Below are 22,028 nucleotides of genomic sequence, written 5' to 3'. Positions count from 1 at the left end.
AATTGACTATACCCCAATACAAAACAAAAAGTTCGATAAAAACATGCTGATGAGATAAATATAAGGTCACTAAGATCTCAGCAAACATTGTGATTAAAAACCCTCTGAAAACATCTTGCTGATCCTTTTACAACTGAATAAGAAGCTTCTTTTATATAACAAATCTCAGGAATATGTAGAATATAAAGATTAATTAACTTCAGTGAATGTTTTATAATATGGCTGTTACTCGGAAAAAATACAAATTACGCTGTGACACTAAAAATACTTTCATGTTATTTAAGCAAATAGAATTTTTTTGTAAGCCATTTTTTGTTACTAAAATATTTAGATGGACCTTATTAAACTAAATACCTGAAGCAATTGAACATCTGTTTAATTTACTCTTTTCCTAGTCTGCTGAATATAATCCTTAAGACTCTGCTTCCCAGAAAAATGTCAACAAAGCAGGGACTGAACTTCCTGCTCCCCATTCCCTGTCAACCCACAAAAAACACATATTGCACAAATAATACCTTATTTCAATATTTTTAGCAGTTCTTTCTTCTTTGATTCCCCTCCTACCTGTGGAAAAGATAATTTCCTTCCTATGCAGGGTTACGGTCTCTACTTCCTCCTCCCAACTATTTAACAGATTATTTACTAAATGCTTACTGTGCAAATCTGTGTGCTAAGGCCTGAAAATAGAATAATTATGACTTCGTGACTAGCCCAGAGTTTAGCTGAGTCAGTCAGGTATGCCAACAATTAACATGTTATGGTAACTGCTATAGAACATTCAATGACATACCTGGGATACAATGGGAGCACACAGGAAAGGTTGCTACCGGTTCTCACCTTTTCCTCCCAAATCTTCACATCTTCCGTGGTCTGACCGACTCCTCAGTAATGTAAACACCACTACACCACTACCGTCCCTCAATCTATGCACAGATTTCTCAATCATTCCCACACTCCCTCCCTTGCCTTCTTTTCAAAGACAAGCAGTCAGAATAAGCCTGGCCTTTTATCTCTACTTCCTCCATCATCTGCTCAGCCCACAGCATTGTTGTTTCAGTCACTGTGCTTTAGCATGGAATGTCTTCCATTCCTCCACCTCTGCAGCATTAAGTTACTCAATCACCACACCTCCAGGAAGCCATTTGACTCTGTGTGAGAGTAGCTCAGACGGTAAAGAACCTGCCTGCAATGCGGGAGACCCAGGTTCAATCCCTGGGTTGGGAAGATCCCCTGGAGGAGGGCATGGCAACCCACTCCAGTATTCTTGTCCAGAGAATTCCATGAACAGAGGAGCCTGGCGGGTAACAGTCCATGGGGTTGCAAAGAGTCGGCATGACTGAGCAACTAACAGACGTGCTGGAGTTTGGTGTGCTTTGCCTCTTTGTTTTCATCGAAGCTGGCTCCATCAGTTTATTTGTCATGCTGCATTATCATTGTCTACTGCTTGTCATTTCACCATTAGCCTGTGAGCACTTTAATAGACATAGCTTTCCTTTCTATTCCCAGTACTTAGCACAGTACTGGACATGGAGCAGATGTTCAATAAACACTGAATTAATGGACTGGTTCTGAGCCAATTATTTCTATTACTACTTAGCAATACAATTGATTTTATTATTTAGCAGAATCTACTAAACCATCTCAAGAGATGCCCCCAAAGAGAACAAATTTTATTTGTCCATTTTATTACTAAATATGTATTTCCTGACCTCAAAATTCTATTTAGTCTATAAAGCCAAAGCAAAATAAAGTCTATCTGCTCAAATAAAAAATGAAATATTACTAACACTATAAATACCTTTGGATATTCTTAGTTACCAGAATTAAACCATAATAGCATGAAATATTTAACCTAATAAAATTGAGGATAACAGACACTGGAGAAACACATGTTCAAGCTAACATTTTAAATTGTAGTAAACTGTGCTGATCAATAAGTTATTTTTCTGCTTACTAAATCTTTCAATTCTTCTACACATTGCTTTCCTTTTCAAAAATTCACTATTAATTGTAAGTTCTAAAAATTTCTTAGCAAAGATAGACTATGCAAACAAATTTTTTGTTGATATTCATTTTTTTAAACAGATTATTTTATTTATTTACCTTACAATATTGTATTGGTTTTGCCATACATTTTTAAATGTGTATAATTTAATGAATTTCTTTTGAAGATTTATCTTAATTTTTTACACTAAAGATGTGAAGGAACCTACATCAAATCCAGAGAACATATACTAAAAAGTTATACTGTATACTGTACTAAGGAGTAAAAAAGCACTAAAAATTATTTTCTTTTGTCCTAAACATTCTCCTAAAAAGTGAAAACCTAGTGAATAAAGAATCAAATGATGCCAACAACTTCATGCACAGCAACTTCCAGGTATTGCTTGAATCTGAATTTATGACTGAGAGGAGTGAGAGATTTCATATGGTTAAACAACTCAGTTGTGTCCCAGGCTCCTCTGTCCATGGAATTCTCCAGACAATAATATTGGAGTGGGTAGCCACTGCCTTCTCCAGGTGATCTTCCCAATCCAGGGATCCAGGGATCCAAACTCCTGCATTACAGGCAGATTATTTACCATCTGAGCTACCAGGGAAGCCCAAGAGATTCTATGGAAAGTCATTAATTAACATGTATTAACCATACATTTTATGGGGAATACTATAGTGGTTTCTTACATATCAATTACATGTGCCATATTTCTTTGATTTTAAGATGCAATTAATTATAAGACATCAACTAAATTAACAAATACCTTGTGAAATGTATACATAAAGTGCAAGATATACCCCAACTGCAAAAACAATTAAAATGTTAAAGATCATGTGTCTAGAATCAAGGAAGTACTATATTATCTCTTTAACAGATTTACTGAGATATAATTTACCATATAGCCATAAAATTCATCTACTTAAAGCATACGCTCAATGGCTTTTAGTATATTCACAGAATTGTATGACTACCACAATCAATTTTACACCATCTCAATCAGGTTTCAAAAGAAGCCTCTATACCCACTAGCAGTCTCCTATCCCCGTCACCCACCCACCAACCAACACAGTTGTCCTCGCCTATAATTCCCCAGCCCTAGGCACTCATCATTGATTTCTGTCTCTATGTATTTGCTTATTCTGGAAATTTCATACAAATGGGGTCACATAATAAGTTGTCTTTGTTTCACTTAGGATGATTTGAGAGTTCATCCATATTGTAGCATGTATCAATACTTCATTCCTTTTATTGTTGAATAAAATTCCATTGTATGGTTATGCTATAATTTGTTTATTCATTCATCAGTTTAGGGACATTGGTATTGTTTTTATATTTGGCTATTATGAAAAGACCCTGATGCTGGCAAAGATTGAAGGCAAGAGGAGAACCAAGAGCAGCAGAGGATGAGATGGTTAGATAGCATCACTGATTCAGTGGATATGAATTTGAGCAAACTCCAGGAGAAAGTGAAGGACAGGGAAGCCTGCCTGCTGCAGTCCATAGCAAAGAGCTGGACATGACTTTGCAACTGAACAACATTATGAACAATGTTGCTATGAACATGTGTGTACAAGTTTTTGTGTGGACATATGTTTTCAACTCTTTTGGGTAGATATCCAGGAATAAAATTGCTGAATCACATGGTAACTCTAGGTTTAACATTTCGAGGAACTGCCGAACTGTTTTCCAAAGTAGATGAATCATTTTACATTTCCACCAGCACTGTATGCAGGTTCCAATTTCTTCACAACCTTGTCAACACTTGTTATTGACTGTCTTTTTTATTATAGTCATTCTATGTATTATATATTAGAGTAGAATGTTTCCTAGAACGCTTGAAAAATATCCTCCAAGAGCTGGATATTTACATTGAAATATTTCTCCAGTACAAATGAGAATTTTTTACTGCTCTGTCAGTTTACATCATCTCCCTTCTGATGAACAAAAACCTAGGATGGTTTTAAAAATGCCTAGGATGGGTTTGGTGGTATAATCTGGGATTGCTGTTCAGTCGCTCAGTCATGTCCAACTCTTTGCAGCCCCATGGACCGCAGCACGCCAGGCTTCCCTGTCCTTCACTATCTCCCAGAGTTTGCTCAAACTCATGTTCATTAAGTCGATGATGCCGTCCACCCATTTCATCCTCTGTTGCCCCCTTCTTCTCCTGCCATCCATCCTCTATATAAAGCTAATGTGATAACAGAGCCAGAGATACCCATTTCACTGGCACAACCCAAAATATGAAAAGCACTCAGTTTTAAGGCTCTAGCATTTTATTCTTTTTCTTTATAGCCCTGGCTATAAAATGATATTTACACTTTTTCTGTCCAACTTTTTCATAGCATCCATTCTAAGTATTTTATACATTCACACACCAGAGAGCCTCCCTCCACCATGGTTTCCACTACCTTCACTCTCTGACAAAACACTGAAAGGGAATTAAAAGACCCTAGGTGAACACTTAAGGGTGTCTTCACCAGGCTGTCCCTTACTAGCTAGGAAATGATGCCCCAAAATGCTGACCTATCGCTTGAGAATAATCAATTCCCATTAGTAAGGAAGACTACTGATTCAAACTAATATTCTCACTAATATGATCACCTATATCATACAGTAATTTCCACTTACTTTCAGGTGTCGCATCTGCTGCTGCATGTCGCATACTTTTCAGCTGGTTTTGTATTCTTTGCAGTCTCTGCACTGCATGAAATAGCTTTAAAATACAATTACATCTATTACTTGCTTATTCTGCTGAAACCTACCATTTATATAGACAAGCAATGAAAAATACAAGTTCTACATAATTCTTATAAAGAAAATAAATAATAACTAAGAAATTACTAAGCTAAGCCAAAAATGTAACTGGTTTGCTCAATACATTTTCAAGTAAAACTTAAAAAGCTTTCGGAAATGTTTTATTTAGTTATTTGTTGAATTTGGTGATCAAGGAAAAATGCATGTTAAAGAAATATTTGTACTAGGCTTTTCTGTTAAAACATGGTTTTCTCAATTCCAAGGAATGCTAACATTCTCAGAAATGATGTTTGAGAATCAGAAAGTGAAGCTAAGTAACCATTCAGGACACAGGCAAATGCAGCTTACTGCACTAATATTATGATGCCAAGCCAAGATCCAGAAGAGCCAAAAACCTAAACTGCCCATTTAGTAGGAAATGAAGCTGATTTGAAATATCATTCTAATACACAAGTCCACTCAGTTTTAAGATAGATTTTTAATAAAATAAAATAAATACTTTCTGGCCAAATTATTTTTTTCTTTAAGGCAAAATCTAAAAATGTGGAGTATATGTGATTTTGAGTCTTTTCATGATTTGCTTATTTGCCACTGGAGGAAAACATAAAAAATACCATGATTCATGGAATAAAATAGACATTCTCATACAGTCTGAATCTTAAGACACCCTTTAGGGCTGCCGTCTATGGGGTCGCACAGAGTCGGACACGACTGAAGTGACCCAGCAGCAGAGATTCTAGAAGTTCTATTAACAGTTAATCTTACTGCTTAACATTACAATGGATATTCTGTAATGCTGGAACAACATGAGTTAAGCACAGCCCAAGAGATAGTGCATAGATACGCATGAAGAATAGAAACCCAAAAGATGGTTTTGTTTTTGCTGTTGGTGCTGTGCAATACTCTTAAAAAGAGTATTTCATCATGTTAACAAAGGGAAACAGGAACGTCCTCAATTCTAAAAATCTTCCTCTTAGCACTTGAATGATCAGAAGGAACTATTTCTTTCATCATGACAATATAAACTTTTATGTGGGTACCTGATTTTTTTGTTCCTGTTTCTGTTGTGCAAGAAATTCTTCTCTCTCTTTCTCAACTCGAAGTTGCCTTGCTATTTTCAGCATCCTCTGATGATTCTGAACTGTCTCCACCTACAGTAAGGGAATAAGTAGTATATGTTACTGTCAGATTTAAGAGAGACATTAGCATGTCATGTGACTCAGACATTCACTTATCATTTCCTTTTGGTAAACAGCATTCCCTAGAGATGACACTAAAGTTTCAAACTCCAGGTCCTTGAAAGCTTTGGGCTACTGCCTAGGGAGATTCCCTTTCCGTTCATGTTATTTGACTCCCTCTTCAGATGTACACTTATGCCTTGCTTAATCTTTACTTGCAATTCCTAATTCTTTGCAAGTTCTTGGGACTGAGGGTCAAAGTTTTACAGTGCTAATTCTTGCCTTACCCTTTTCTTCAAACGTTCAACTCTCTTAATAAGCTGATCCTTTTCTTCCTCCATTGCACTGATATCCTAAAAAGCAGTCAAGAAGACATTATAAGAAAAAATATTCTTTGTCTGTAGAATTCAGATAAGGTTTTTATATGATTACACATTTAGCACTTCCATCACTTATAACCAGAGCAGTAAGAAACAAAGATCCTCTTTTGGAAGAAGTGCATTTCTATTTACCACCTGCCCTTCCTCTCCAGGGTTCTTTATGCAGAGTAATTTATTTGGTAGCTTGGTATTCATTTAGAAAAGCAACAGGTTATAAAATAGTAAGGTGAAGCTGCCAACCAGCCCATTTGTGTTCTAATTCCAATATGGACACACGGTTTGTCAAAAACCTTTTATAATGGATAGTGTGCAGGTCTAAAATCATGAGCAACAGCTGCTGACGTCCCATGTGCTCTGTTAAACACCAGACTTTATATTCTGTCAGTTTTCCAGGGAAATTATTTTTAAGGCTATGGTGTTTTCAATATATAAATTTGTGTCTGGTTTTGTCAATTAACCAATTCCCTTTCTAAAAATAAAAGATTTCAAAAAAAAAAAATTCCACCAGCTCCACAATATTTTCTAGTGAAAACAAAACAAGCAAAAAAATCCTTGCTAAACCCCAAAAACTAACAGGCTAACTCTCACAGTAATAATGAAAGGAAAAATACACATGGTGGTCAGGATTGCCAGGATCTGGGGAAACAGGGACTGTTACTATTGGTGATATTGCACTGAAGAATAATTTCAAAAGTCTTAAAATAAATGTACATACCTTGTGGATCAGTAATTTTACCCATGGGAATCTATAAGGATTCTCATAGATGCTAATTATATCTAAAATTTGGAAATGACCCAAATGTCTAAGGACTACTAAGTGAATTATGGCACAACACAATGAAAGTTACTAAAAATTATTCAGAAAAATGTTGGATAACATGAGAAGAAGTCATGATACGGCATTACTTGGAAGCAGACTATGACATTTATATATAATACAATACCAAGAAAAAAGTTTACATATAGTCACTAAAATCGCAGTAAAAGTTACCACAAGACCAAGAGATTTTAAGTGAATTAGTTTCTATTTTTTGCTTAATCGTATTTCCTTACAAAGAATATATTGAAAAACACTCTGGTAATAATTAATAAAATTAAAATCACAGACTCTAGGTTATTTTATCATTTCTGGTTACTCACATGGCATAATGGAGGAACAGTAGATGGGTATCTATCACCCTTATTCCATACTTCGTGATAAGTATCTACTTATGGGTCTTTCTTTTCTATTAGATGTGACCTCATCTTTCATTTCTAATACAGTCAATAAACTCTTACTGGAGACATACTACATGCAGGGGACTGGGGATATTGTGGTAAATAAGATATATAGACATGGTCCTCGCCCTCACAGAGTTTAAAATGTCTGGGAAGACAGACATTAAAATAATTGTAAGTACAATGAGTGTTATAAAACAAAAAGAATTGGGGTGAACTAATCCATCTAGAGAATCAGGGAAGGGCCTCCCTGAGGAAGCAACTTCTAATGATTCTTGTTTGAGAAGATAAAGATGTTATTTCTAAAAATATAAAATTCAAGAAAGCGAGAATTAGCAATTTTCTAGAGAAAGAACTTATATGTCTGGTGAGCGTACAAAAATATTTTTTGGAGAACACTAAATAACATGCATCAAGAAAGACATAAAAATCCTCATATGCTTTCTACTTCTAGAAATTTATTCTAAGGAAATAATCACAGATAGCCCAAAATAAATTTATGTAGAAGATAAATTATAGCATTATCTATAATAGCAAATTATGAAAACAAAACACCAAAAACTGTAAAACTATCCATACCATAGAATACTATTTACTCATTGAAAATCACATTGTAGAAAGATAACAATGGGAATATATTCACAATGCAATGATTAAAAAAACAAGATACAAATAATTATGTATAGTGTGATCCCAAATACATACATACATACATACACACACACACACAAAATCCAAAAGGATATAGTGCAACAAATGTTAACAATTAGATTTTTTTCCTTCTATTTTTCTTTCTTCTATGACACAGACTTCATATATATATGTGTGTGTGTGTTTGTATACACATATATATTAGATAAAGACCCAAAACATAATTACTTTTAATCCATGGCAGTGATCTATACGGGCTTCCCTGGTGGCTCAGTGGTAAAGAATCTGCCTGCCAATTCAGGAGACTTGGGTTTGATCTGTGGATTGGGAAGATCCCCAGGAAGAGGACATGGTAATCCACTCTAGTATTCTTGCCTGGGAAATCCGATGGACAGAGGAGCCTGGTGGGCTCTGGTCCATGGGGTTGCAAAAAGGTCGGACATGACTTAGTGACTGAACAACAACAAAGTGCTCTATATAACAATAGTATATAATATATATATATAATATATATATATAGTATATAATAACATAAGAATTAACTACGAATTAACCCTGGCCTCATTAATTTCTTCGGTAAAGAATCAGCAAAGAATCAGCAAAGGTCCTACAAAAGAAAATTTGCCATTTGCTATCATTAGTTTCTATAGTCTTAAGACATTCTGAATTTAATTCAAATCCCCACCAAAATCATTATTGTTTTTTCTTTACCCTTCTTATTTCTGCTGTAGAAAATCCGGATATCTTGAGCTGCTCACATTCTTTATGCAAAGTTTTAAAGGCTTCCATCAAATCTTCATACTAAAAGAACAAGTTAAAAAATTATAAACTGACTAGATCCAGTAGGTTTCCTTAATCAGGTCATCTACTAACTTATAGTTATTATTTAATCAGTATATAACACCATTAAAATATATCCTTAAATATTCATACGGGACACAAAAATTTTGGTGTATATAATCTGGCCTCTAAAGACTTCCCTGATTACTTTCCTAACCAACACTCCATATGCCAGCTATGTCGACCTTCTTTATTTTTTTTTTTTTTGAAGTTTTGAAAACTTTTATTTTATATACAAAGAGCTAGTATTATTTCCACCTAAGGTTGATGTGCTGGATGAGCCATCTAAGGAAGTTTGGTTAGTCCAACTTAATGAAGCCGATGTCCTTCTCATACTGGTGGAAACACTGGCGGCACATATTGAGGCTGTATTTCCGGATCAGACCATGCCGGTTTGAGCAGACCCGGCAAGAGCGAGAACCCTGGCCGAACTTTCTCGGATGGCTCCAGTAAAGCTGCTGGTGACCCATGTTGCCTTCTCAGCTGCAATGAAGTAAAAGGGCTTGACCTTCTTTAAATTCCTGGTATAGTCCACTTTCACTTTACACATCCTATTCCATCCACATCACTTTACACACCCTATTCCGTCTGAGAACAACACTCTATGACTCCCTCATCCCTTTCCTGGATAACTTACTCATCCTTCAGATCTCAGTATCCCCAAAGAAGCCTTCTTTAGCCCTGTACCTATTCTATATGAGTACCATGATATCAGAGTAAATATCATATAAACTTGTAATTGCTAGTTACTTATCTGATCTGACTGTGGCTCAGATCATGAACTCCTTATTCAGACTTAAATTGAAGAAAGTAGGGAAAACCACTAGATCATTCAAGTATGACCTAAATCAAATTCCTTATGATTATACAGTGGAGGGGTATCTTCCCTGGTGGCTCAGAGGATAAAGCATCTGCCTGCAATGCAGGAGACCCGGGTTCCATCCCTGGGTTGAAAGATTCCCTGGAAAAGGAAATGGCAACCCACTCCAGTATTCTTGCCTGGAGAATCCCATGGAAAGAGGAGCCTGGCAGGCTACAGTCCACGGGGTCGCAAAGAGTCAGACACGACTGAGCAACTTCACTTCATTTTACTTCACTTCATACAGTGGAAGTGAGAAATAGATTTAAGGGACTAGATCTGATAGATAGAGTGCCTGATGAACTATGGATGGAGGTTCGTGACATTGTATAGGAGACAGTGATCAAGACCATCCCCATGGAAAAGAAATGCAAAAAGACAAAATGCTGTCAGGGGAGGCCTTACAAATAGCTGTGAAAAGAAGAGAAGCAAAAAGCAAAGCAGAAAAGGAAAGATATAAGCATCTGAATGCAGAGTTCCAAAGAATAGCAAGGAGAGATAAGAAAGCCTTCCTCAGTGATCAATGCAAAGAAATAGAGGAAAACAACAGAATGGAAAAGACTAGAGATCTCTTCAAGAAAATTAGAGATACCAAGGGAACATTTCATGCAAAGATGGGCTCAATAAAGGACAGAAATGGTATGGACCTAACAGAAGCAGAAGATATTAAAAAGAGGTGGCAAGAATACACAGAAGAACTGTACAAAAAAGAGCTTCATGACCCAGATAATCACAATGGTGTGATCACTCACCTAGAGCCAGACATCCTGGAATGTGAAGTCAAGTGGGCCTTAGAAAGCATCACTACAAACAAAGCTAGTGGAGGTGATGGAATTCCAGTTGAGCTATTTCAAATCCTAAAAGATGATGCTGTGAACGTGCTGCACTCAATATGTCAGCAAATTTGGAAAACTCAGCAGTGGCCACAGGACTGGAAAAGGTCAGTTTTCATTCCAATCCCAAAGAAAGGCAATGCCAAAGAATGCTCAAACTACCACACAATTGCACTCATCTCACACGCTAGTAAAGTAATGCTCAAAATTCTCCAAGCCACGCTTCAGCAATGTGTGAACCGTGAACTTCCAGATGTTCAAGCTGGTTTTAGAAAAGGCAGAGGAACCAGAGACCAAATTGCCAACATCTGCTGGATCATGGAGAAAGCAAGAGAGTTCCAGAAAAACATCTATTTCTGCTTTATTGACTATGCCAAAGCCTTTGACTGTGTGGATCACAATAAACTGTGGAAAATTCTGAAACAGATGGGAATACCAGACTACCTGACCTGCCTCTTGAGAAACCTATATGCAGGTCAAGAAGCAACAGTTAGAACAGGACATGGAACAACAGACTGGTTCCAAATAGGAAAAGGAGTACGTCAAGGCTGTATATTGTCACCCTGCTTATTTAACTTCTATACAGAGTACATCATGAGAAACGCTGGGCTGGAAGAAGCACAAGCTGGAATCAAGATTTCTGGGAGAAATACCAATAACCTCAGATATGCAGATGACACCACCCTTATGGCAGAAAGTGATGAGGAACTAAAGGGCCTCTTGATGAAGGTGAAAGAGGAGAGTGAAAAAGTTGGCTTAAAGCTCAACATTCAGAAAACTAAGATCATGGCATCTGGTCCCATCACTTCATGGGAAATGGATGGGGAAGCAGTGGATACAGTGTCAGACTTTATGTTTTGGGCCTCCAAAATCACTGCAGATGGTGATTGCAGCCATGAAATTAAAAGACGCTTACTCCTTGGAAGGAAAGTTATGACCAACCTAGATAGCATATTCAAAAGCAGAGACATTACTTTGCCAACAAAGGTCCGTCTGGTCAAGGCTATGGTTTTTCCAGTGGTCATGTATGGATGTGAGAGTTGGACTGTGAAGAAAGCTGAGTGTCAAGGAATTGATGCTTTTGAACTGTGGTGTTGAAGAAGACTCTTGAGAGTTCCTTGGACTGCAAGGAGATCCAACCAGTCCATTCTGAAGGAGATCAGTCCTGGGTGTTCCTTGGAAGGACTGATGATAAAGCTGAAACTCCAATATTTTGGCCACCTCATGTGAAGAGTTGACTCATTGGAAAAGACCCTGATGCTGGAAGGGATTGGGGGCAGGAGGAGAAGGGGACAACAGAGGATGAGATGGCTGGATGGCATCACCAACTCAATGGACGTGAATTTGGGTGAACTCCGGGAGTTGGTGATGGACAGGGAGGCCTGGCATGCTGCGATTCACGGGGTCGCAAAGAGTTGGACACAACTGAGCGACTGAACTATCTGTCTCCACCTTTGGACACTGACAGTCAGGAGGATAAGAATCATATTACTTGTGGAGGCTTTTGTATCCCTAGGGCCTAGCATCGTACTTAACCAATACAGGTGTTCAATAAAAAAGCAGTTAAAGGAGTGAAAAAAGTCACAACTCTTACCCCCAAATTTTTTAAAATAGGTTTTTTTGTGGATAGTGACAGAAAATTAATATTTTTTCTTGACATATATTCTGCAAGTCTATAAATCAATCGTTCTAAAACTCTTCATTTAGAAAGGCAATGTGAATTTTTTATTAGGTCCTCCGCTAAAAGACTGGCTAAACATGTAAATCATTTCATACATACACTTCAAACATGCTTCAAGAACAAATATGACTTTAGTATTATTAATTCTTCCATTAATAATTAGTTTGCCATGGTTGATAAAAACTATTAATAAACTTCCTTCAGAGGAATTAGTTTCTATCAGATTTATTGATAGGGGAGGGTAGGGAGGAGAAAATAGTTCATGTGTACACTCTCTACTGCTTACATTGTGTAAAGCCTTCAAAGGCAGGGGCTGCAATGGTGCTGTGCTTTCTCAAGGCGTCTACTGTATTATTTGACGTAATTATTTGCATAAACCTTTCAACCCTTGAAATGTCTTAAGAGATCAATACTGACTCTATTTTGAGTTACTGTCATGGCTACCCAAAATAACAAAATACATGGATAAAAAACATTTAGTAGATTGTTTCAACTCAACCAAATTTTGAGCCATATCATACAGAAGCAACCCTACAAAATTCTGGAGGAAAACAAAGATGGATAAGACATGACACCTGTCCTTAGAGATCTCATAAATCTACTGGGAGAGACAGATTGACAAACTATTAAAATTCACAACAAACTGGCACAAATTGGTCTAAAGACCTACTATAAAACAAAAGTACAAATGCTAAAGAGAAGCAAATTTTTTCTTTTAAATCTCAAGCCTAAATTCTCTAACTTCCATAGTCTGTTTCCATTGAGTGGTTTAGACAGTCTTCAATCAGCAACATGCTTTGAAATCCCAGGACCAGGAGCCTGACCAGCCAAAATCCTGTATAGTGAAGAGCTTTAACGTCTTAAGGCCAGAAACCCAATATCACATCAACACTCTGGTGAGGAAAGTACACTGAAATTGCAAATTCCCGGTTCTTTCTCTACCTTTTGCCTGATTAGGACATCCTTTGAGATCATAACCCCGGCTTCTTTGCCTACACACAATTTTTGAAGGTGCTCACAAGTCCCAATTCACCTGGTATAGTGCCAATTTATACCTTTTGCTCTGGTGTAATTATTATGATTTGGATGACAAATTATATATCACCTAAATAATTAACAAAGTATTCTGCAGTTCCAAGCCCAGGATCCTATCTACCCACAATTATTTTTTTTTTTTTTAAATCCATGTGTTTATTCATTCAAGGACATTTTAAAAATTTAGTTAAACTTTTGAGGTAATGGCAGATTCAGTTGTAAGAAACAGTACAAAGAAAGTCCACATGCCCTTTATTGAACCCCCACCCTCATGGTACTGAGTTGGTCAAAAAGTTCATTTAACTATGCACAATTCCTAAGTAATAAATTATTCTAAAATCCTAATTTCAGGATTTTTTCTATCCACATACTCTATCACCAAAAAGGTACTGGTGTTCAGAAGTCAATATTTTCATAGAGTAATTACAGGTGAAAATTATTGATAATAATTTATCCTTTTGGATAATACTATATCCAATGGAAATACAGAAACAGCAAATAAACTAAAGTGAGATCAATATATATTTGAAACCTTGAAAGTCATTACATATAGCTTAAAAATACCATTTATATATTGTATACCTGTTTATTGGTATCAGCCACGGTTTCATCCTGGAGAAACTCACTTGGTACCTCAAGTTTTATTAAAAAACGAGCTAAATATGCTCTTTTCTTCAGTTCATTAGTTCTCTGAAGAAGCCAGTGGAGCACTGGGTAAATTACAGGTTTACTTCCAATCACCAGACCCTGACGAAAGGTACTCCTATAAAAAGAAAATACACACACACACACACACACACACACAGAGGCTTATAAGTAAACCTTGAAAAGAGTTAACATTTGCTCAAATCCAATTTACACTTTTCCTTGACTATTTTAAAAAGATAAAACCAAGGCTATTCTAAAGTAAGTCTGCACATTGACAATAATCATAAAATTAGTCCCTTAATACATCACTGGAATATATGAGGAGGTTGTTTTGGAACCATTAACTGGTCAGCCCTAATACTTCACTTCACTGACTGGACAGGTTTAAATTGTAGCTTTTGTATAGGATGGCAGATAAATGATAAAATAGAAACATGGATTTGCCTGACTTTTTTGATTAAGAGAAAGAACTGACTCACTTAAGACTCCTACATGACAAAATAACATTAAAAAAATCAAGATTATTTTGAAATCCAGTGATTTCATGAGGCCACTGACTTAGGGAAAACAAGCATTGTCAGAAAGACTGACTATGAAGGTTTGGATATTAAAGTACAGCTCTAAGAAAGCAACACTTGGTCAGCTCCTTACATGTCTGCAGCATTTCCTGGAGGTTTGTATTTAAGGATACCAAGAAGGCTCAACATCCTTTTGGCTGTTTGCTCTGGCATCTCCTCTCTGATATCAACAACTTGCTAACAAATAAAGAAATTGAAAAAATGTTATTATGCAAATATAGCAAAGTACAATATTGAAACTCACTGACAAAATTGTTCTGCTAGAGCATAACAGTCACAATGGTCTCTTCATAAAACAGATTAAGTATGGAGGCTTCCAGATTCCAAGGGAGGGTACATACAAGCTAGATCAGGATTCATACTAAGAATGCCAAGCTTAAGAAAGTCTCCAGTGGAAAAGACCAGTGTATATGAGACATGAGCTAACTTGCAACACAATAAAACCTTTTGTAAAAGCATTTTCATTCCGGAACCAAATCTATTTATGTTTGGAACTGCACAAATAATTTCTAAGTAAGGTACAAGGAGGTAATTTAATTTTTGAGCTAGTAGAGAAATTTTAAAGATCATCTACTATCACTTTATAGGAATGGAAAACTAGGCCCAGAGAGGTTAAATAATTTGCCCCAAAGTTACAGATATTTAGTGGCAGAAACTTGCTTTCTTGCCACCCTTTTCATCACAGAGAAAAAGAAAACTCTTACCTTTGGATCAATCTCAGCCAGAACATCATTGAGAACTTGTAATAGTTGCATTGGCTCCAAGGAATCAAATGTGATTAAATTATAGTTCTTCCTAAAAGGTTCCTTATTGAGATTGTCCACGATGAATTTGATTTGATCACTCATAATTAGGTCTTATAATTTAAACTAAACAGTAAAAATACAGGAAAAAAATCCTCAATATTGGAAACAAAAATTCTGTATTAACAAAATATAGTCACCAGAAGGTCAATATTAAGTTCATAGGAAGTAGGCATGGAATATATTCTACATGGAATACAAAATGCTGTGAAAAGAGTTATTTTATTGAAAGAGTATGCGGACTTTATTAGGAATGCTATAGTACATATTGATAATATTCAACAACACGTTTTTGTATATGCATCTGATAGCAATCATCTGAATTAACATGGACAAATGAATATAAAACCCACCCACATTAACATTTCTTCCATTCAGCTCCACAATTTCTACCCAGGGGTAAAACTCAGCCTGTAGACATGCTTCAATATTTTTTTTTAATTAGCAGCCCACATTAATCCAAGTTTCCAAATTCTCTAGATAATCAGATCTGGGAACCCTGGACCCATTATATGGCCACAATCAACTGAAGCTGGGTGAGTGAGTGAAAGTTGCTCAGTCATGTCCAACTCTTTGCGACCCCATGGACTATATAGTCCATGGAATTCTCCAGGCCAGAATACTGGAGTGGGTAGCCTTTTTCTTCTCCAGGGGATTTTGGGATCAAACCCAGGTCTCCTGCATTACAGGTGGATTCTTTACCAGCTGAGCCACAAGGGAAGCTGGGTAGAGGTTACAAACTTCAGCCTTAGGTATGCCTTCTTTGAGCTTCCCAGGTAGCTCAGTGGTAAAGAATCCACCTGCCAATGCAAGAGATGTGGGTCAGGAAAATCCCCTGGAGAAAGAAATGGATACCCACTCCAGTCTTCTTGCCTGGGAAATCCCATGGACAGAGGAGCCTAGAGGTCCATCGGGTCATGAAAGAGTCAGACATGACTTAGGGACTAAACAATATGTGCTCTTCACATATTGGAAGGACTGATGCTGATGCTAAAACTGCAATACTTGGGCCACTTGATGTAAAGAATTGACTCACTGGAAAAGACCCTGATGCTGGGAAACATCGAAGGCAGGAGGAGAAGGGGACAACAGAAGATGAGATGGTTGGATGGCATCACCGACTCAATGGACATGAGTTTGAGCAAGCTCCAGGAGTTTGATGAACAGGGAAGCCTGGCATGCTGCGATCCATGGGGTCGCAAAGAGTTGGGCACAACTGAGCGACTGAACTGAACTGACTGAAGTCACTTTAGTTGTGTCCAACTCTTTGCGACCCTATGGACTGTAGCCCACCAGGATCCTCCAACCATGGAATTCTCCAGGCAAGAATATTGGAGTGGGTTGCCATGCCTTCCTCTGTTCCTCCTGACCCAGGGATCAAACCTACATCTCTTTCCTCTCCAGCACTGACAGGCAGGTTCTTTGCCACTAGCGCCACCTGGGAAACTCAAGCTCAATTTAGCATTCCTCAGTTTTGTTTCCAAATTGTTACCTTCAGTTCAGTTCATTACAGTTCAGTTGCTCAGTCGTGTCTGACTCTTTGCGACCCCATGAATCACAGCACGCCAGGCCTCCCTGTCCATCACCAACTCCCAGAGTCCACCCAAACCCATGTCCATCGAGTTGGTGATGCCATTCAGCCATCTCATCCTCTGTCGTCCCCTTCTCCTCCTGCCCCCAATCCCTTCCAGCATCAGGGTCTTTTCCAATGAGTCAACTCTTCGCATGAGGTGGCCAAAATATTGGAGTTTCAGCTTTATCATCAGTCCTTCCAAGGAACACCCAGGACTGATCTCCTTTAGAACAGACTGGTTGGATCTCCTTGCAGTCCAAGGGACTCTCAAGAGTCTTCTCCAACACCAAAGTTTAAAAGCATCAATTCCTTGACACTCAGCTTTCTTCACAGTCCAACTCTCACATCCATACATGGCCACTGGAAAAACCATAGCCTTGACTAGATGGACCTTTGTTGGCAAAGTAATGTCTCTGCTTTTGAATATGCTATCTAGGTTGGTCATAACTTTCCTTCCAAGGAGTAAGCATCTTTTAATTTCATGGCTGCAATCACCATCTGCAGTGATTTGGGAGCCCAAAAAAATAAAGTCTGACACTGTTTCCACTGCTTCCCCATCCATTTCCCATGAAGTGATGGGACCAGATGCCATGATCTTAGTTTTCTGAATGTTGAGCTTTAAGCCAACTTTTTCACTCTCCTCTTTCACCTTCATCAAGAGGCCCTTTAGTTCCTCATCACTTTCTGCCATAAGGGTGGTGTCATCTGCTTATGTGAGGTGACTGATATTTCTCCCGGCAATCTTGATTCCAACTTGTGCTTCTTCCAGCCCAGCGTTTCCCATGATGTACTCTGCATAGAAGTTAAATAAGCAGGGTGACAATATACAGCCTTGATGTACTCCTTTTCCTATTTGGAACCAGTCTGTTGTTCCATGTCCTGTTCTAACTGTTGCTTCCTGACCTGCATATAGGTTTCTCAAGAGGCAGGTCAGGTGGTCTGGTATTCCCATCTCTTTCAGAATTTTCCACAGTTTATTGTGATCCACACAGTCAAAGGCTTTGGCATAGCCAATAAAGCAGAAATAGATGTTTTTCTGGAACTCTCTTGCTTTCTCCATGATCCAGCAGATGTTGGCAATTTGGTCTCTGGTTCCTCTGCCTTTTCTAAAACCAGCTTGAACATCTGGAAGTTCACGGTTCACACATTGCTGAAGCGTGGCTTGGAGAATTTTGAGCATTACTTTACTAGCGTGTGAGATGAGTGCAATTGTGTGGTAGTTTGAGCATTCTTTGGCATTGCCTTTCTTTGGGATTGGAATGAAAACTGACCTTTTCCAGTCCTGTGGCCACTGCTGAGTTTTCCAAATTTGCTGACATATTGAGTGCAGCACTGTCACAGCATCATCTTTCAGGATCTGAAATAGCTCAACTGGAATTCCATCACCTCCACTAGCTTTGTTTGTAGTGATGCTTTCTAAGGCCCACTTGACTTCACATTCCAGGATGTCTGGCTCTAGGTGAGTGATCACACCATTGTAATTATCTGGGTCGTGAAGATCTTTTTTGTACAGTTCTTCTGTGTATTCTTGCCACCTCTTCTTAAAATCTTCTGCTTCTGTCAGGTCCATACCATTTCTGTCCTTTATTGAGCCCATCTTTGCATGAAATGTTCCCTTGGTATCTCTAATTTTCTTGAAGAGATCTCTAGTCTTTTCCATTCTGTTGTTTTCCTCTATTTCTTTGCATTGATCGCTGAGGAAGGCTTTCTTATCTCTCCTTGCTATTCTTTGGAACTCTGCATTCAGATGCTTATATCTTTCCTTTTCTGCTTTGCTTTTTGCTTCTCTTCTTTTCACAGCTATTTATAAGGCCTCCTCAGACAGCCATTTTGCTTTTTTGCATTTCTTTTCCTTACATCCTTTCAAACTTCAGCTGACAGAAATAAGCACTACTCCCTACATAGTTTTTCCACCTTTGCCTTCAGTTAATGCTGCTTTTTCTGCCTAGGGCTGTTTTCCCTTTGCCCCATCTCCAGAGGTGCAAAACCTTACCATTTTTCAAGCCCTGTTCAAGGCCAGGCAAGAATACTGGAGTGGGTTGCCATTTTCTTCTCCAGGGGATCTTCCCAACCCAGAGATCAAATTCAAGTCTCCTGCATTGGCAGATGGATTCTTTACCTCTGAGCCACCAGGAAGCCCACCTGAAGACATATCTGTGCCTAATTCTATCTTTGAATATGGCATATAAAACAGCGACTTCTTCCACTAGAATGAATTTGTTCACAGGCCCAAGGCCAGAAAATAAGCATAAGCCTAAACAAGATGGCAGTGAGGAAGATTGTAACTTTTTAAAATTGATTATCTGATTATTTAATGGCTGAAACAACTTAACCATGGCTTCTAGTGTTTCTTGCATGCAGACATCATGTGTTTAGTATGGAGGAAAGTGGTAGAAATTTGCAGACAGGCAGTTTTTTAGAGTAGCAGTTTTAAAAAATGAATGTAACAGTGAACTGCCAAAAAAAAGAAATAAGGAAAAAGATATTTCAGTGTTCCCTAATAGTTTTTAACCATGAAATGAAGAGATGCTAATTTACTTAAGACATTAGTTGGAGCTGCATGCATCTTGCTCTGAAACAGATTTTTTAAATTGGGTAGGTAGAGTTGGATACTTAGAAAACATCAAAATGTACAAGTATCATCATTTTCTCATAATTAAGATAAAATTATGAGTAAATGATTGTATTATTTTTGAAAAATAAGCCAAAAGATGGTAAAAAAAAAAAAAGATAACCAATGTGGTTTAAATTTGTAAGGTTTCCTTTAAGCTATAAAAGGAAAACCTTTAGAGAAATAAAAATCCACACTGGAGATGCAAATTTTCCACTGTGTATTTTAAGTAAAAGTTCACGTCACAACCTCCACACATGGATATACTCAATTTTTCATTCTTTAGAAATTATATATATGTAAAAATTGTATGTATATAAAACATAACACATACACACATATATTCTTTTTTTCCCTTCCAAAACCCAAAATACTAGGATAAACACATAAAACGTTACTAGGAGAGGAAAAGAAACCAGTTCATTTTCACTCCTAGCTGCCCACCAGCTTTCAGATGGTCACCCGCTAAGGACAAAGATGTACTGAATAGGTAGGTTGTCTATGCCCAGTGGGTTCTCCGCTCTAAAATTAGCAAAAGCAATTACTCTCCCTGTTCCAGCGGAAAGTCGCCTCACTAATTCACAAGCACTCACCCACATAAGAACCCGAGGGGGTGGGGGAGAATTAAAACCAGGACGTGCGTTTATCTGGCACAACTCAGGACAGAATCAGCGCTGTCCGGGTCCCAGGCTGGCACGAGCCTCCTAAGATTCCCCAAAATAGTTCCCCCGCCGCTTCCCGCCCCTGGGGCTCGGGAGAGGGGACAAAAGATCCCATGTCTGACCCAGGCACCTCGCGAGGGCTGCTCTGGGCTCCCCTACGGTTCATCTTGTTGGGGAGCCGCCTGGATCACTGCGAGGCCCCACAGGAGCTGACCCCCGAAGTGGGGGGTTTAACTGCTGCGACCCCCTCCACTCTCGAGGTGCCGCACTGGAAAGCGAAAGGGAAGGGGGAGGAAGTTCTCTCCTATTCCGGGGTTCAGGGGAGTTTCCGACCGCGACTTGGCGACGTTACCTCAAATTCTCCTCACGAAACCACTTTACCCCCACACGAGGCATCCAGGCTCTAGTGGGTTCCTAGAGACGAGCTCCTTGGCAACGGTTGCTAGGCCGTGGACACGTCACTTCCGGAGGGGAGGGTTGGCGCGTTTCCGCGAGGCCCTTGGCGGGCGCGCGCAGTGAAGCCGAAGCTCCGGATGCGAAATGCGGAGAGTGCGGGGCCCAAGTTCAAAGGGTTTCGCAGGTTCTGAGCCACTGCAGACAGCCTAGAGAATTAGGAGTTGTTACGGTGGCAATAAACTTTCGCAAATGTCCTGCAGTTTGCAGTTTACGAAATACTCTTTTCATTATTATTATGTTGTTTAGTCCATAAGTCTTAAGGACTCTGCAATCCTATGGACTGGACCCTATGGACTGCGACCCTATGGACAGGCTCTGTCCATGGCATTTCCCAGACAAGAATCCTGGAATGGGTTGCCACCGCCTTCTCCAGGGTATCTTCCCGACCCAGGGATCGAACCAGCGTCTCCTCATTGGCAGGCAGGGTCTTTATCCCTGAAGCATCAGGGAAGCCCCTCTTCATTATTAACCCATTTAAAATTCCTGTGCCCTTTCCCTCTCTCCTCCTTCCCTCTTTCCTGCCTTCCCTCCTTCCTTCACCAAACATCTGGTGATGACTTCTTTGAGGCAGGGCCAGCAGGATTTGGGTTGAGGAAGCATTTGGCCTGGGCTTCAAATTTAGATTTTTGACATAAATATCTCCGAATTGGGTTATACATGGAATAATTGTAGAGTCTCCGGTGGGATTAACAAAAGACACATTCATCATAGAGATTTCTGCTTCTTTGTCACATTATTGGGCCACATAGCCTGTATTGGGAATTAATTTTTTTCTTCCACAATTTAATATGGAGAGAAACCAAAAAAAAAAAAAAGTAAATGGCCCAAGGCTCTTTGGTTTCTGAGAGCCTATTTTTAGGCACCTGCAGAAATGAATAAAGTCCTCCTTACCTTTCCAAGGAGTTCACATTCTATGAGATAGGGGAGAGGAGATCTTAATGCCCAGGTCACAGAGGAGGCCAGGAAGTCTACAGAAGCAGACAGAACCCTAGGATTTTACTAACTGGTGTTAGGAAAGAACTTAGTTGGTGAATGGTATTTTGAACTGCGCCTATCAGAATGGACACCACTGTACTTTGTGATGTCAGCTGGCAGTGAAGAAATGAGAAGAAGAAGGAAAAAAATGAAACTCCTCACCCTCTGAAAACTTAATAGCCCGCTCAAACATCTTGGAAGAAACCAACTACGGATTTAGCATCAGACTTACAAAATAAAGCAAAACAAAACAAATTCCATATTAGGCATCTCCTGTATGCCCTGCTCTGTGCTGGC

At 38.6% G+C, this 22,028-nt stretch overlaps 2 protein-coding genes across 8 annotated transcripts in view; both read right to left on the bottom strand.

Moving 5' to 3' along the window:
• IFT81 (intraflagellar transport 81) overlaps positions 1–20,708 on the bottom strand; it is a 112,408-nt gene extending 91,700 nt beyond the window's left edge. For 6 of the 7 annotated variants that reach the window (XM_059876013.1, XM_059876015.1, XM_059876016.1 and 3 more), the window contains exons 1-8: positions 20,653–20,708; positions 15,356–15,520; positions 14,725–14,828; positions 14,008–14,188; positions 8,889–8,978; positions 6,216–6,281; positions 5,791–5,901; positions 4,625–4,709 (exon numbers count right to left, since the gene is read on the bottom strand). In XM_059876013.1, the coding sequence (XP_059731996.1) occupies positions 4,625–4,709; positions 5,791–5,901; positions 6,216–6,281; positions 8,889–8,978; positions 14,008–14,188; positions 14,725–14,828; positions 15,356–15,499 (781 nt within the window). In that variant the 5' untranslated portion in view covers positions 15,500–15,520; positions 20,653–20,708. 7 annotated transcript variants of the gene reach the window in all.
• On the bottom strand, positions 9,204–9,540 carry LOC112442039 (small ribosomal subunit protein uS14-like). The gene has a single exon (XM_059876188.1). The coding sequence runs from the start codon at positions 9,485–9,487 to the stop codon at positions 9,317–9,319; it is 171 nt and encodes a 56-aa protein (XP_059732171.1). The 5' UTR covers positions 9,488–9,540; the 3' UTR covers positions 9,204–9,316.
• Positions 20,709–22,028: the final 1,320 nt, after the last annotated feature.

This window comes from Bos taurus, chromosome 17 (genome assembly GCF_002263795.3).
Source record: "Bos taurus isolate L1 Dominette 01449 registration number 42190680 breed Hereford chromosome 17, ARS-UCD2.0, whole genome shotgun sequence".
Classification (NCBI taxonomy): domain Eukaryota; kingdom Metazoa; phylum Chordata; class Mammalia; order Artiodactyla; family Bovidae; genus Bos; species Bos taurus.
The sequence above is the reverse complement of the archived record's forward strand: the minus strand, read 5'-3'. Positions and strand labels throughout refer to the sequence as shown.

Bases quoted from the DNA above. Each gene is read 5' to 3' on its own strand.
- LOC112442039 (XM_059876188.1), bottom strand. From the start codon at position 9,487: ATGGGTCACCAGCAGCTTTACTGGAGCCATCCGAGAAAGTTCGGCCAG.